Genomic DNA, 14515 nt, shown 5'->3' with positions numbered 1-14515 from the left:
GAAAGCAAAAAAAATCTGTTATCCCGATGTTAGAAGCTTGCAAATTACAGAAGGCTAATATATGGGCAGGCTGTATAACATGGTAAAAGGAGTACAATATCAAACAATATATCCACTAGAGGAGGAAAAGCAAATGGATTTTGGGAAATGTTGAACAAAATGGGTACCATTGTACACAAGTCACAGAAAGCTAACATACACATGCAACAGGAAGTTAGGAACACAAATGATATGCGAGTTCTAAGGCTCCGGCAACTGAACAAGGAGAGTGAACAGCTAAAGTATATAAGATATGCTCCCCAGATGCTGGATCTGCCACAAAGATTACAGTAGGCATTTTCAATTTTCTGAAGTTCAGAAAACTTAAGGGTTTTAAAGTTATTAAGCACAGAAGCCGATCCTTCAGTCCATCAAGTTGATCTATAATTATTTTCATTTACCATCATTTAGCTTGCAGCCTAATATGCCTTGGTTATATACCAGAAGTTTTTCCAGATGTTACTTGCGTGTGAGGGAAAACTACCTTTAACAAATTCTCCGGCAGTGTGTTCCAGATTGCAATTACGTGCAGGGTGGAAAAAAAGATCATCTGATCACACCACCTTCTCACCTGAAATCCCCACCCTTCCTCCAGTCTATTGGCATGGGAAGTTTTCTTCCCATCCATCAGCTGTCCATCCAGTCTCTTCTGCTCCAAGAAAAAGAAACCCAGCCTACTGATTCCAGTCTTTCCTTATAACTGCAGCATTCCATCCCAGACGACATCCTGATGACCCTCCTTTGCACTTTCTTCAGTACAATAACATCCTCCCTATAGTGTGACAACAAGAAAAGCACACAATATTCCACCTGTGGCCTACAAAGTGCTATTAAATCCTTACTGCAATTGTATTCTATGCCAATTAAGGCAAGAATTCTTTAGCTTATAATTCTTCAACCTACCTTTAACAGTACTGGGACATGTACACTTCCACAATTATTTGTAGATTTCAAAAATATACTTCATTCACAACTAAAATGTATACAAAGGAATAAACAGTACAAAAAAACTTTACATTCCAGTATTATAGCCAGTAGGTTAAAGGTTCCTGCATTCAACACTTCCCAATGACCCTAACATGATGTCATACCTCTATTACACCCCTCAAAAATAACTTTAGGATTATTTTTTCCACGAACTCCACCAAATTTCATGTCATCTGCAAACTTACTAATCACATCTTCTACATTTACATCCAAATCATTAACATATATAAGAAAATAGCACTCACAAAGGTAACTAAGCTTTTGGGCCAGTATACAACACAGGACTTGGTAAAAGGTCTTACTGGAGTTCACGTAAACCACACAGTAATCCAATTTAGTTAGTTAAAAATTAGACCTTAATCAAAACTAGTCAAACAAGATCAGTCACCAACAAATCTATGCTGACTAACCCTGATCAATAACTGTCTTTCCAGGTGTAAATTAGTCCTATTCCTTATTCTCCCCTCCTCTCTCCGCCATACCCCAACTGACCTACCTTATCCCTGATGTTCCTTTTGAATAAAGACATAATTCATTAAAACCCTTAAATCCCACAAAATAGTTAAACTAGCTGAAAAAATACATAAAGTTTAGAACTGGCGGCTAGACTCAAAATAGAGAGCAAGCCGTTCAGTTCGCTAAGGAAAAACTACTTTGTACTTGGTGATAACGCTGGAAATCTCTAGCCAAGAACGCAGGAAGATTCATTCAAAATAGCGATGTCCCAATCTACATCGTCAAGCCTACAAGCACGTTATCTGTAACAGTAAAACTCAATTTTTTATTGTTTCTATTAACTCGATGAACGGTATGATGTGCCGGAATGGTCGGCAGAAGTTTCCCTCGCATCTCCGTGCATGTAATAAACAGCAGATCGGCAGCTTCCTGAATAGTAGTGGAATCGAAGGATACATAGAGATGGGACTGGGAAGAGGTTGCGGTAGGGCGTTAGTGAAGTTCTTGGAGGGCAGAGCAAGCTCAGTTGGTTGTTTACACACACAAGATGCTGGAGGAACTCTAGCATGTTTATATTACTGCTTACGTGTCGGAGTGAGAGGGGAAAATCTCGTAGCTCACTGGTCAGTTCAATCAGCAGCCCATAAAGCTCCGAGACTCGGGGCCCCGGTTCCCGGGGAGCGGCTGAAGGGTGCGGGCGGCGGGCGGCGGGCGGCGGGCGGCGGGCGCTCCCCCCCCCCCCGCCCGAAGCACGCGGCGGACCCGGAACCAGCGCGAGCGCCGCGCTCCAGACCCCCGCCCGCCGCGCGCACGGGAGCCCCAACTGCTGCTTCAGTGAACAGAGATCAACGCGACACGAGAGCTCCCCCCACCCCGAGAGAGAGGGTAGAGTCATCTTGCAGAAAGTTCCGCAACTCCCGCTCCTCACCTGCAAAGGGCCCGCCTCCGCCGTGCACCGCTTCCCGACCACCCCTCCGCCATTATACCCCCACTACTGCTCCCAGCAGCCCCGCTTAGTACCGGCCCAGAGCCCGAAGCGGTCAACAACAATCTCCCGACGGCCAATCACAGGGGCGCTTTGGGGGCTTCTCTCCCGCGTGACCCAGTTGACCAATCACAGGTGAGGAGCGTCCAGTCCGGTTCCGCGCCGCCGCCATCCCCACGATGGAAGGCTGTTCTGGCCGCCGGGGAGGGCGAGGTGCGACGGCGAACTTGGCATACTCGAGTCCGTACGGCAGGTAGTGGTGGTGGAATGGAGAGCGATAAGGTAGGAGTGCAAGCGAGTGCAGACAGGTGGAAATAGACCAGAAAATGACGGTGACGGTAGAGAACAGCGATCGACTCGAAGGAGGGTAATAGGAGTTCAAGGTGCTGTTTAACTTTAAGCAAGGGACTGAAGTAAATGCACTGAACCCAGTCGTACTGACTAGTAATCTAAATATAAGTATTGCAAAGATTCTGCGTGACGGAGCACTGTTGGTTGTTCGTAAGATTTCAGAGCAGAGGGGCAAAGCAATAAGGTCCTAAATATTGGCAAAAGAAGGGTTATAGAAAAGAGCGTGCTAGTGGGGGAAATTGTGTTAAACAGGTGATAACGGAAATATCAAATAGATAAATATATTAATGGAGGATTCGTGACTGAGATTTAAAAAAATGAAACCAGTGAGGAATGGAGAAAAGAGTGATAACATATCTGTTATGTTAACATTTCAGATAAAAAGTAACAATTGGATTCATGTGCTTTAGTGTCAGAGCCTATGCTCCACCACCACTTAGGTGTTATAAATGTCAGAAAAGTGGGCACGGAGCGGCGATGTGTAAAGGAAGGCAGAGGTACGGTAGATGTTCAATTGAGCAGTGCAGACAAGATGAAATTTATGGGTGCAGCCTATGGGAGGGATGTAAAATTAGAAAAAGACAATGGAAGATAAATTTACTGCAGATAAATTGGTTTTATTCATGGCATACGTTATTAATTGTTCTGAGCAGGCAAAAAACTATAACGGAGAAGATAAAAATGATAGTGAAGGCAGCAGTAGGAGAGCTATCATGGGAGCAAGTGCAGGTGGAACTAGATCGGAATGATGCAAGTCTTGAGGTTTATTTACAAGGCAACTGGTACTGATCCTAAACAGAAAATACTCTGCAGATGCTGGGGTCAAAGCAACACGCTGGAGGGACTCAGCATGTCAGGCAGCATCCGTGGAAACGGTGAGTCGACATTTCAGGCCGTAACCCTTAGTCAGGACTGAAGAGGGAAGGGGCAGAGGCCCTATAAAGAAGGTGGGGGAGGTTGGGAAGGAGAAGGCTGGTAGGTTCCAGGTGAAAAACCAGTAAGGGGAAAGATAAAAGGGTGGGGGAGGAGAGGCAGGGAGGTGATAGGCAGGAAAGGTGAAGAAAGAATAGGGGGAAAAAACAATGGGTAGTAGAAGGAGGAGAAACCATGAGGGACGTGATAGGCAGCTGGGGGAGGGGGCAGAGTGAAATAGGGATTGGGGGGGAGGGAAATACCAGAAGTTGGAGAATTCAGTGTTCATGCCCAGGGGCTAAGCCTGTTCATTCTTTAGTGGAATTCTAGAAGTTTAATGGCTAATGGACAGGGACTTAAGAATTATGTGAGGGATTTTGCTGAAAAACTGGATGTAATATTTGTGCAAGAAACATAGCTTACCCCAACACTAGATTTTGTAATAAATATTTATGATAGTGTAAAAAATTATAGAGTAAGTGGAGGAGGTGTGTGACTTCTGTTAAAAGGGGTTTACAATATAAAGAACTAAAGAAAGGAGAAGAAACAGGGTGCATAGTAATCGAAGTATGAACAAAGGAAGGTAGAATTAAAATTATAAATGTCTATAATCCTTGCAAAAAAGTTAAGAATAGTTTTAATAAAGCAAATTGGTACCCAGGAAAATACAGTATGCTGTGGGGACTTTGATACACACTGATTGTGGGAGGGAGTGTGGTGACACTCCTAGAAGACAGTGGCACGGCTAATGCAGATGAACTGAACACACTGATGAGGGAGAGGGAGAAGTGGAGAGTCCGTCATCGTGCCCGATGCCGGCCCCCTAGGCCTGAGTCGATGTAGTAGTATTAGTAGTAGTGATGACATTAATGAATCTGTTCTGTGTAAATAATGAAAGTGGGATAAGAGTAAATTTTCATACGGGCTCTGAAACAGCAATTGATTTAATATTAGTTTATGGCATCTTCAGCAGAAAGTGTTCATGGGAGGTTTTGAAAGAAACAACAGTAGCTAGTGATCATTACTCTGTATTGTGCAGATTAGCAATTGAAATAGTGATAGATCAGGAAAGTGTGCTGGAACGGTGGCTAATTGAAAGGCTGATTGGGGAAATTTTAAAGAAATAAATGATCAGCAATTACAGAATATTGAAGTCAATCAGGATGTGGATCTATTATGTGACAGATTGTAGAAGGGATAATGACAGCAACAACAATAAGCATACCAAAGAATGGAATAGAACTAAAAAGAAAATGTTATCATGGCGGACAAAAGAATGTGGGGGAGCAGTAAGACTTCGTAATACAGCAGTTAGAATGTTAAAGAGGACACAATTTTCAAAAATTAGACTAAAAATTTGCAAGCAACAGTAAAAACAATTCAAAAGATGAAAGTTTTATGACTCGGTAGGAATTCAAACACCAATTGAAAGTGTTTGGAAGATGATAAACATAATGAATGGGAAATTGTATACCCAGTGTTATGTAATGGGGAGAGAGTTGTAGCATGGAATGTAGAGAAAACAGAAATGCTCGTGTATACTTTTTGTTAAAATACACAGTTCTGACAGTAGGAGTAATAAAGGAAAAAGAAAGGAAACATTAGAGAACTTGGAAGCATTAAGTAAGGAAGCATTGCAGATAGATGGAAATTTTGAGGGTACACTAAATGTAATGTTCACCATGACAGAATTGAATAGTGTTCTTTGAAAGGCAAAGAAAAATTCCCTGGGAAGGATCAGTTATCTAATTTGAGTGAGAAAGGGAGGGAAGTTATTTAATCATGTGTGGGGAAAAAGGAAAACTTACTAAAGTATAGATAGAAGCAATCAAAGTTCCAATGCATAAAGCAGGCAAAAATCTTAACACTCCAGCAAGTTATATATCAATAGCATTAACCTCACATTTATGTAAAATCATAGAAAAATGATTTAAAATGATTAATAAGAGATTGACATATTACAAGATGGGATATTTTTAAATATCAGTGTTGGTTTAGGGGAGAAAAAGGAACCTTGGCAGGAGGAAATCTGTAAGTGCTGGAATTTCAAGCAACACACATAAAAGTTGCTGGTGAACGCAGCAGGCCAGGCAGCATCTCTAGGAGGAGGTACAGTCGACATTTCGGGCCAAGACCCTTCATCAGGACCTTGGATTCAGTTTGATGTCTAGAACATGAGGTAGGAGGACGCAGTTGAACAGAGAAGGCATAGTAGCAGTCTCTTTTGATGTGGAGAAAGCATAATATGATGTGGAAAGGTTTGATCATCAAATTATATAAATAAGGAATTAAGAGGTTGAATGCTAAATTGGATAAAAATGTTTTAATTGGTAGATCTATCATGGTGCAAGTAGGGAAATCTATGTCAAGTAAACATTGTGGGAAATGGAACTCACAGAAGTGTTGTTAGTCCATTATTATTTATTATAATGATAAATAATATATATTTTCTAGTAGTAGTATTGGGGTTTCATTATTTGAGGATGACAGAGCTATTTGGAGAAGGGGTGGAAGTGTGGAATTTATAATACTGAAATTTCAAGAGGCAATAGTTAAGGTGGAAGATTAGGCATTTAAATGGAGATTCGATTTTCAGCAGAGCAACAAAACTTATAACTAAAACGTCGTGGTATGGAATTAGAAAATGTGGATACCTCTTAATTTGTTTGGAATTGGGTTTGATAAGATAGATACATACTTTATTGATCCCAAAGGAAATTACAGTGTCACAGTGGCATTACAAGTGGACAGATATACAAATATTAGAAGAGAAGTAAAAAAAATAAAAGGTGTTACCTCAAACAGTCTAACAGGAGGGGGTCATTACTTCCCTGGCTATAGGTGAATTCATAGAGCCTAATGGCCGAGGGCAAAAATGACCACATAGAGCGTTCTTTGGAGGAATGCGTTGTCTTAGTCTATTACTAACAGTGCTCCTCTGTTCAGCCAAGGAGGCATGCAGAGGGTGAGAAACATTGTCCAGAATTGCTTGGGTCCTTAGTTCTACCACAGCCTTCAGTGTGTCCTGTTTGACTCCTATAACAGAGTCAGCCTTTCTAATCAGTTTATTGAGCCTGTTGGCATCACCTGAATTGATGCCATTGCCCCAGCACACCACTGCATAGAAGATTGTACTGGTGACAACAGACTGGTAGAACATGTGAAGGAGAGGCCTGCGTACTCCAAAAGGCCTCAGTCTCCTCAGGAAGTAGAGGTGACTCTGGCCCTTCTTGTACACAGCCTCTGTGTTGGTGCTCCACTCGTCTGTCATCCAAGTGCACCCCAAGTACTTGCAGGTCCTCACCTCACCCAGATCCTCATCGTCAGCAGTAACGGGAGTAGTGCAGGCTTAGTCTTCTGAAGGTCCATCACCATATCCTTTGTCTTACTGATGTTGAGTTGCAGATGATTCAGCTTGCACCATTTGACCAAGCCCTCCACCAGGGCCCTGTATTCATCCTCCCCTCCTCCCTTTGTACACCCAACTATTGCTGAGTGATCAGAGAATTTCTGCAGATAACTGTGTTGTATCTAAAGTCCATGGTGTACAGGGTAAACAGGAAGGGAGTCAATACAGTCCCCTGTGGGGCCCCAGTGCCCATGTCTGACACACAGCTCTTAATGGGGGGAAGAGAGAGAGCAGCGCGCCGCGTGTGCACAGCCCTCCAGTAAAAAATGATATTGTATCTGTTAAATAAGGGCTGTGGACAATTCTGATTTGATGGAGACAGACGTGAAAGCACAGAGGAACATTTGGAGAAATTACTGAAACACTAGTTCGCTACTGTTGTTACTGCGCAGTCAGGAATCTTCCGTTGGGAAGACATCAAAATCCCCGGCTTTGCCTGCTGTTGGCGATTGAGATTGAAGTGGAATCGTTCGGACAGCGATGGCGCTCAGTACTCAGTGTCGGAGAGCTGATCGGAGGCTCGAAGTTTTCGGATGACTGAGAGTCAGACCGTGGTCGGGCATGGCAGGGAGAGTTTTTCTTCCTTCTCCCGTCTGCGTGAGATGTGGGACATTTGAGGGACTTCGAACTTTTTACTGTGCTCATGGACTTCATCAAGTTATGGTATTGTTGCACTGTTGTAACTATATGTTATAATTATGTGGTTTTGTTAGTTTTTTCAGTCTAGGTCTGTCCTGTGTTTTGTGATATCACACCGGAGGAAATATTGTATCATTTCTTAATGCATGCATTACTAAATGACAATAAAAGAGGACTGCATGTCTTCATAATCTAAACTGTGGCCTGCCAGTCAGGTAGTCCGTTATCCAGTTACAATGGAAGTGCCAACCTGGATTGAACGGAGTTTCTCCCCCAGCAATGACAGCTGTATGGTATTGAAGGCACTGAGAAATAAAAATTACAGTGCTGCCCTGCTTATCCAAATGGGAGTAGGCTCTGTTCAGCGAGTATGTGAGAGCATTGTCGACTCCAATGTGCTCCTGCTAGGCAAACTGCAAAGGGTCTAAGGCTGATCTGACTCGGGGTCGGAGGTGAGCCAGGACCAGCCTCTCTAGGGTCTTAATGATGTGAGGTCGGGGCCACTGGACGGTAGTCATTCAAGACTTTCAGTTGGCCCTTCTTGGGTGCTGGGACCACACGTGATGTTTTCCACACAGGACCCTTTCCAGGTTGAGACTTGGATTGAAGATGTGCTGGAGAACTCCACACAGCTGCTTAGCATACTCCTTCAGGACCATTAGGTTCACAACATCCGATTCCAATGCTTTGCCGTGTCTGAGTTTCCCCAGAGCACTTCTCGCCTGCTCAGTAGTGAAAGTGAGTCCATGATGACTGGAGAATTGGTGGAAGGTGGGGGCAGAGGGAAGTGAAGATGGGGATGATAGCAGTTGGAATGTGGAGGTGTGGATGGTAGGTACAGGTCAAGGAGGGGATATAGACAGTGAGTTGCCTGTGTTCATCCATGTGTTGAAGTGGAGGAGGGAGGAGGGGAAACTCACATGCGCAACACGTATTAAAAAAAAAATAACCAAAAGTAAGAAAGTTCTAAGTGTTTTGAGGTGTTTAATAAGAAGGGAAAGGGGAGCTGATAAGAAATCCTTGAAAGCAATATATAGTAATACATTGTTTTTAATGAAGAAACACTAGAATGGGAGGTGTGAGCATTGTAATCAGCAAGAAATGGTTGAGCATGTCCTGGTGAGGTGTCCAAGATGTCATCAAGAGAGGGGATGGTTAATTTTAAAGTTATCACAGAATAAAATATAATTTAACATTAATAATGCTTTGTAGAAAGTATCACAGAATTATTGCTTTTATATGCAGGCCATTTTTATAGAATTTGACTTAAATATATAAGATTTTGATGTCCTGACCCACATTCCAGTTCAGAAGGTAGCTGTAATGCACCTTAAAACTATTGCCAACTGCCATAAAATAGTCAGCCAGTAATGTAATTTGGGTTAAAAGTTTATCTGTAAGAGAAAGTATCTTAAACAAGTACTAAACTTTGTTTAGACCGTACCGAGGTATGAGTACTTTTGGTTTTCTCGTTGTGTCCCATAAATGAACTCCTGTGGAGACACAAGAATCTGGAGCATGGAGGGTGTGGCGACAGAAGCCTCAGTGACTCAAGGAGACAGACATCAATTGCTACATGAGTGACAACAGTCCTATTGGTTCTGGGGAATGTAATAGAACAGTACTGATAGCATTGGCTCTGAATGTAAGGCATTGCATGGTTTATTGTAAATAATTTTATTATGAATGAAATTTTTTTTCAGGGTGTGGAGAAAGATGCAGGGTCCTGTGTCATGGTTCATCCCAAGCAGTTGTGTGACAGAGGACTCTCTGATCTTCAGGCTGTTTCTAGGGACACACACAGAGTCTGACATCAAGTGCTGCTGATTCATCATCAGGTCAGTAAAAGACAATTTTTGGTCTGCCTGAAGCTTGTTGGTCAACCAGCACCTCGATATTTTTAAAGAAGAATACTGCCAACTGGCACATTCAGTGGGGAAGGAACATAATACAGGATTCTACCACCTCTGTACAGGGAGGGGCTGGGTTGGGTATGGAAGCCCCTCAATTATTGTAGTAGTGTACCACCCCAGGGAGCCATGAATGACAACAGTCCTACTGGTTTTAAGGAATGTAATACAACACTATTAATACATTGACTATGAATGAAAATATATTGTCAATGTTTTATTATGAATGAAGCTTATTTTGATTTAAAAAAGAGAAGCAGTCTGCTCTGGTGAATGAACTGTTTCCAGGGAGAGACACAGAAATGGACATCAAGACTGCTGGAAGATCAACTCCATGAAAGACGCTCTGTGGTCTGCCTGAAAATTGTTGGTCTCCCAGCATGTAATGTTCGACTGATACATTCTAAGCTACAGGAATACATGCTGAGGGACGTACTGAAGCTCGGTGCACCCATTGCAAAGCTGGGGAAAGTCCACAGTCCAGCATTCTTCTGCTATTGGACAGGGAGGGGCTGGGCCAGGTGGGAAAACAATTTAAATATTGTATAAGTGTATCACCTGGGGGCGGGAGGTCACAAGAGTGGCAATGGTGCTATTTGTTATAAAAATACAACTTAACACTATTTCATGCATTGACCACAAATGAAAAGGCCTTGTGTGGTTTAGTCCTGTTTTTTTTTTATTATATGAATAAAGTTTTTTTCAAAAAACAATCTGCTGGAGGAACTCAAAAGAATTGTCACTGTCAAAATCCTGAACCGGGACTCTTGTGTTTTTGTTTTACCTTAGTGGATGTACCTAACCATGTCCAACAAAGAAAGTGTAGAAAGGTTTACTGAAATGATGCCTTGCCCAAGAAATTTTATCCATTAAGAAAATTGTATAGGATGTGTACGGTTTTTTTCTGGAAGTGTGAAAAATAATAAAAGATCTGCAAAATCATTTTTTGGACAGGTTTCAGAGAGAAAATGATTCAATTTGTTGACCAAATTTGGATTTATAAATATCAAATAGTGCTGATAAACTCAACTGGTAATTTAACAAATTAAGTATTATAATTGAAAGATGAGCATGATGCATTTAAGAAACCTAGATATGGCTCCCAGTTACACAGTCCTATTAGTTTCATTATCACACTCCTGTCACGTACTTCCCTAACTTATTCTCATACACATGAGCCAAATAAACTCTCTACTTTTTGTCAGGGTAATGAACCTACCAGCGTATCAAAGAAAACTGAAATGGCCACCCAAAACCCACACACAGATAACCAAGGTCAGGAAGGTACCTGGAACTCTGAAGCAGTGGCACTAATTGCTGCATCACAACACCACCAAGCACAAGGGAAATGGGAAAAAATATATACTGATTTTATCAGCAAAAAGGTGGTGGAAGACTTGGATGTGGGATGAACTCAGAACTCTCAAAAATAAATGGCAGTACATCTTTTTTGAAGTATGCTCCTAAGCTGTGAAAAACTATAAGGGATACAGACTCAGTTTGCACCTTTAAACATCAGCTCAACCCCTATTTATTTAACTTTGCTTTTAACTAGCATTTTTTGTATTTTATTTTCACGTTTATTTTTAATGTTATTTTTTCATTTTTGTACTTTGATTCCAGTGCAAAGCACTTTGAACTGCATTTCTATGAAAAGTGCTCTATAAATAAAGCTATTATTCAGTTGAACTGAATGGTCTATTCCTGTGCTGTATAACAGTAGTGTGGAGTGGGAAAAGATGTGGTTGGTAGCTTCTTGATTGGTAAGGGTGTTAAAGGTTATGGGGGAATGGGGTTGACATGGAATAATAAATCAGCCAATGTTAAATGGTGAAGAAGACTTAATAGGCCAAATGGCCTAATTTTGCTCTTGCATCTCATAGTCTATGTAAAACTTGTGAAATGACACACAAGTAGAACAAATTGAGCATTTGGATGTACTGGATAGTCATTATCGATTGAAGCAAGGCTATCCAGCTATAAATGGTAGTAGTCATTGGTATAATTTAGAAAACGGTGGTCTTCAGATACAAAAAGCACATTACTAGAAATGAAATGAGCAACCAAAGGGCAGCTTAATTATAAGGAGGAATTATACTGTATGTATCAAGCACAGTTTCATTCATGATATAATTTTGGCAGTCTGAATCATACACAATATCTGCCATTTTAATTTATCTAGTACAATAGATCTCGAAGTCAGATGTGTGCTTAAAAACAAATACAAATCCAATAAGCAGGAGAAAAATAGTTAATAACAGTGTATTCATTTAAAATAATTTAATTTATGCTTTGTTTCAGATAATCTGCTGAAGGACAGATGGGCTCTTAGTTTCAAAACGCTTTCCACCTCTGAGGTTTTCCTTACTCCTTGACAAATGGAGAATTAATTTATTATTGTCAATTTCTGAATTTAATCAATAACTCCATTATTGTTGTATCATATAATCATGAGATGGGTGTATGGGGATTGTTCTTTTTACTACTACTTTGTTAGTGTCATTATAATATGTAAGATCTCTACATATTGTAGGAAATTATGCTGTTCAGTATTAATTTATATTTTCTTCACAGATTTTGCAGAATGTAACAGGTGGTTCAACCATTCTTGATTTGACCCTCCACTGGGGGTAAGGTATTGATGCGGATGGAGAATTGGTTAGCAGACAGGAAGCAAAGAGTGGGAATAAACGGGACCTTTTCAGAATGGCAGGCGGTGACTAGTGGGGTACCGCAAGGCTCAGTGCTGGGACCCCAGTTGTTTACAATATATATTAATGAATTGGATGAGGGAATTAAATGCAGCATCTCCAAGTTTGCGGATGACACGAAGTTGGGTGGCAGTGTTAGCTGTGAGGAGGATGCTAAGAGGATGCAGGGTGACTTGGATAGGTTGGGTGAGTGGGCAAATTCATGGCAGATGCAATTTAATGTGGATAAATGTGAAGTTATCCACTTTGGTGGCAAAAATAGGAAAACAGATTATTATCTGAATGATGGCCGATTAGGAAAAGGGGAGGTGCAACGAGACCTGGGTGTCATTATACACCAGTCATTGAAAGTGGGCATGCAGGTACAGCAGGCGGTGAAAAAGGCGAATGGTATGCTGGCATTTATAGCGAGAGGATTCGAGTACAGGAGCAGGGAGGTACTACTGCAGTTGTACAAGGCCTTGGTGAGACCACACCTGGAGTATTGTGTGCAGTTTTGGTCCCCTAATCTGAGGAGAGACATCCTTGCCATAGAGGGAGTACAAAGAAGGTTCACCAGATTGATTCCTGGAATGGCAGGACTTTCATATGAAGAAAGACTGGATGAACTGGGCTTGTACTGGTTGGAATTTAGAAGATTGAGGGGGGATCTGATTGAAACGTATAAAATCCTAAAGGGATTGGACAGGCTAGATGCAGGAAGATTGTTCCCGATGTTGGGGAAGTCCAGAACAACGGGCCACAGTTTGAGGATAAAGGGGAAGCCTTTTAGGACCTAGATTAGGGAAAACTTCTTCACACAGAGAGTGGTGAATCTGTGGAATTCTCTGCCACAGGAAACAGTTGAGGCCAGTTCATTGGCTATATTTAAGAGGGAGTTAGATATGGCCCTTGTGGCTACGGGGATCAGGGGGTATGGAGGGAAGGCTGGGGCGGGGTTCTGAGTTGGATGATCAGCCATGATCATAATAAATGGCGGTGCAGGCTCGAAGGACCGAATGGCCTACTCCACCTATTTTCTATGTTTCTAACTGAGCTGGCTTTAGATGCCAATTGCGCTTCTGATTGCTATCTACTCTCACTCCCATTCATGTCATTCAGTTTTCATGACTTTCTTCTTCCAAAGGTTTTCTTGAAAGCACCTGAAGCCCATTACATTTATGTGATGTATTGTCAGCTTTCACACTATGATATGCTCTCTTGTGGCAGTTTGTACATTCCCCTTGTGACTGTATGGGATTCCACTGGGTGCTGCAGTTTCCTCCCACAGTCCAAAGTTGGTAGGCAAATTGGTCATTGTAAATTGTCCTGTGATTAGGCTAGGGTTAAATCAGGGGATTGCTTGGCAGAACGGCTTATTCCACGCTTTATCTCTAAATGAAAAAATAATAAAATTTCCGGACTTCATATTCAATTTGATTTCTCCTACTTTGTGACATTCATTTTAAATGAGAGGTTAAAACATATTCTTTGGTCTTTTGGCACATTTAGAGTCCTGTAATATATAGAAAACACTGCTGAATACCTTCATTGACAGCAGGAATTAGGTAAAGTGAATGCTGCATAGTCACACAGCCTTAACAATGAAAATATATATGTTCCACTCAAGGTAAGAGATGATGTGGTAGATGGAAGAATGTGCAGCTGACAAGAAAATGAATCTCAGGAGTCATATATGGTGATATTTACATATTTTGATAATAAATTTACTCTGATTAAACATCCTAACAGATTCAAGAATCCATGCCAGAGAACCCTCAACTGTCCAACCATTCCACTTTTAGTTCATCTCTAGCAAGTCTCCACAATCACAAAGCTCTTATAATTGCAAGAAAAAGCTTGTGAACACTTTGAAATTACCTGGTTTTCTGCATTAATTACTCATAAAATGTGATCTGATCTTTGTCTAGGTCATAATAATAGACAAACACAATCTGCCTAAATAACACAAACAATTGTACTTCTCATGTATTTAGTGAACACATTGTTTAATTATTCCCTGTCGAGGCTGGAAAAAGTACATGAACCCTTGTATTTAATAACTGGTAGAACCGCCTTTAGCAGAAATAACCTCTACCAATTGTTTCCTTTGGCTGCTGATCAGACTTGCACAGCA

At 41.4% G+C, this 14515-nt stretch overlaps 1 protein-coding gene and 1 long non-coding RNA gene across 8 annotated transcripts in view; one reads left to right on the top strand and one right to left on the bottom strand.

Moving 5' to 3' along the window:
* The window catches only part of LOC140209910 (E3 ubiquitin-protein ligase makorin-2-like), a 35389-nt gene extending 32858 nt beyond the window's left edge, over window positions 1-2531 (bottom strand). The window contains exon 1 of one of the 4 annotated variants that reach the window (XM_072278571.1): window positions 2411-2531. In XM_072278571.1, coding sequence (XP_072134672.1) covers window positions 2411-2463 — 53 coding nt within the window. In that variant the 5' untranslated portion in view covers window positions 2464-2531. Of the gene's footprint in view, window positions 1-2068; window positions 2156-2410 lie in introns of those variants that run through there. The other 3 variants (XM_072278573.1, XM_072278572.1, XM_072278574.1) reach the window with 3 other exon arrangements.
* An 81-nt stretch (window positions 2532-2612) lies between these two features.
* On the top strand, window positions 2613-13813 carry LOC140209911 (uncharacterized). Of its 4 annotated transcripts, XR_011889097.1 has the most exons (5): window positions 2613-2749; window positions 3632-3693; window positions 7430-7802; window positions 9482-9616; window positions 11990-13813. It is a non-coding gene; the product is annotated as an uncharacterized lncRNA (long non-coding RNA). The 4 variants fall into 4 exon arrangements; XR_011889095.1 differs by lacking the exon at window positions 7430-7802; XR_011889098.1 differs by lacking the exon at window positions 7430-7802 and having other exon boundaries at window positions 3618-3693.
* Window positions 13814-14515: the final 702 nt, after the last annotated feature.

Source organism: Mobula birostris, chromosome 14 (assembly GCF_030028105.1).
Source record: "Mobula birostris isolate sMobBir1 chromosome 14, sMobBir1.hap1, whole genome shotgun sequence".
Lineage (NCBI taxonomy): Eukaryota > Metazoa > Chordata > Chondrichthyes > Myliobatiformes > Myliobatidae > Mobula > Mobula birostris.
Note: the sequence above shows the minus strand (reverse complement) of the source record. Positions and strands in the feature narration are given on the sequence as shown.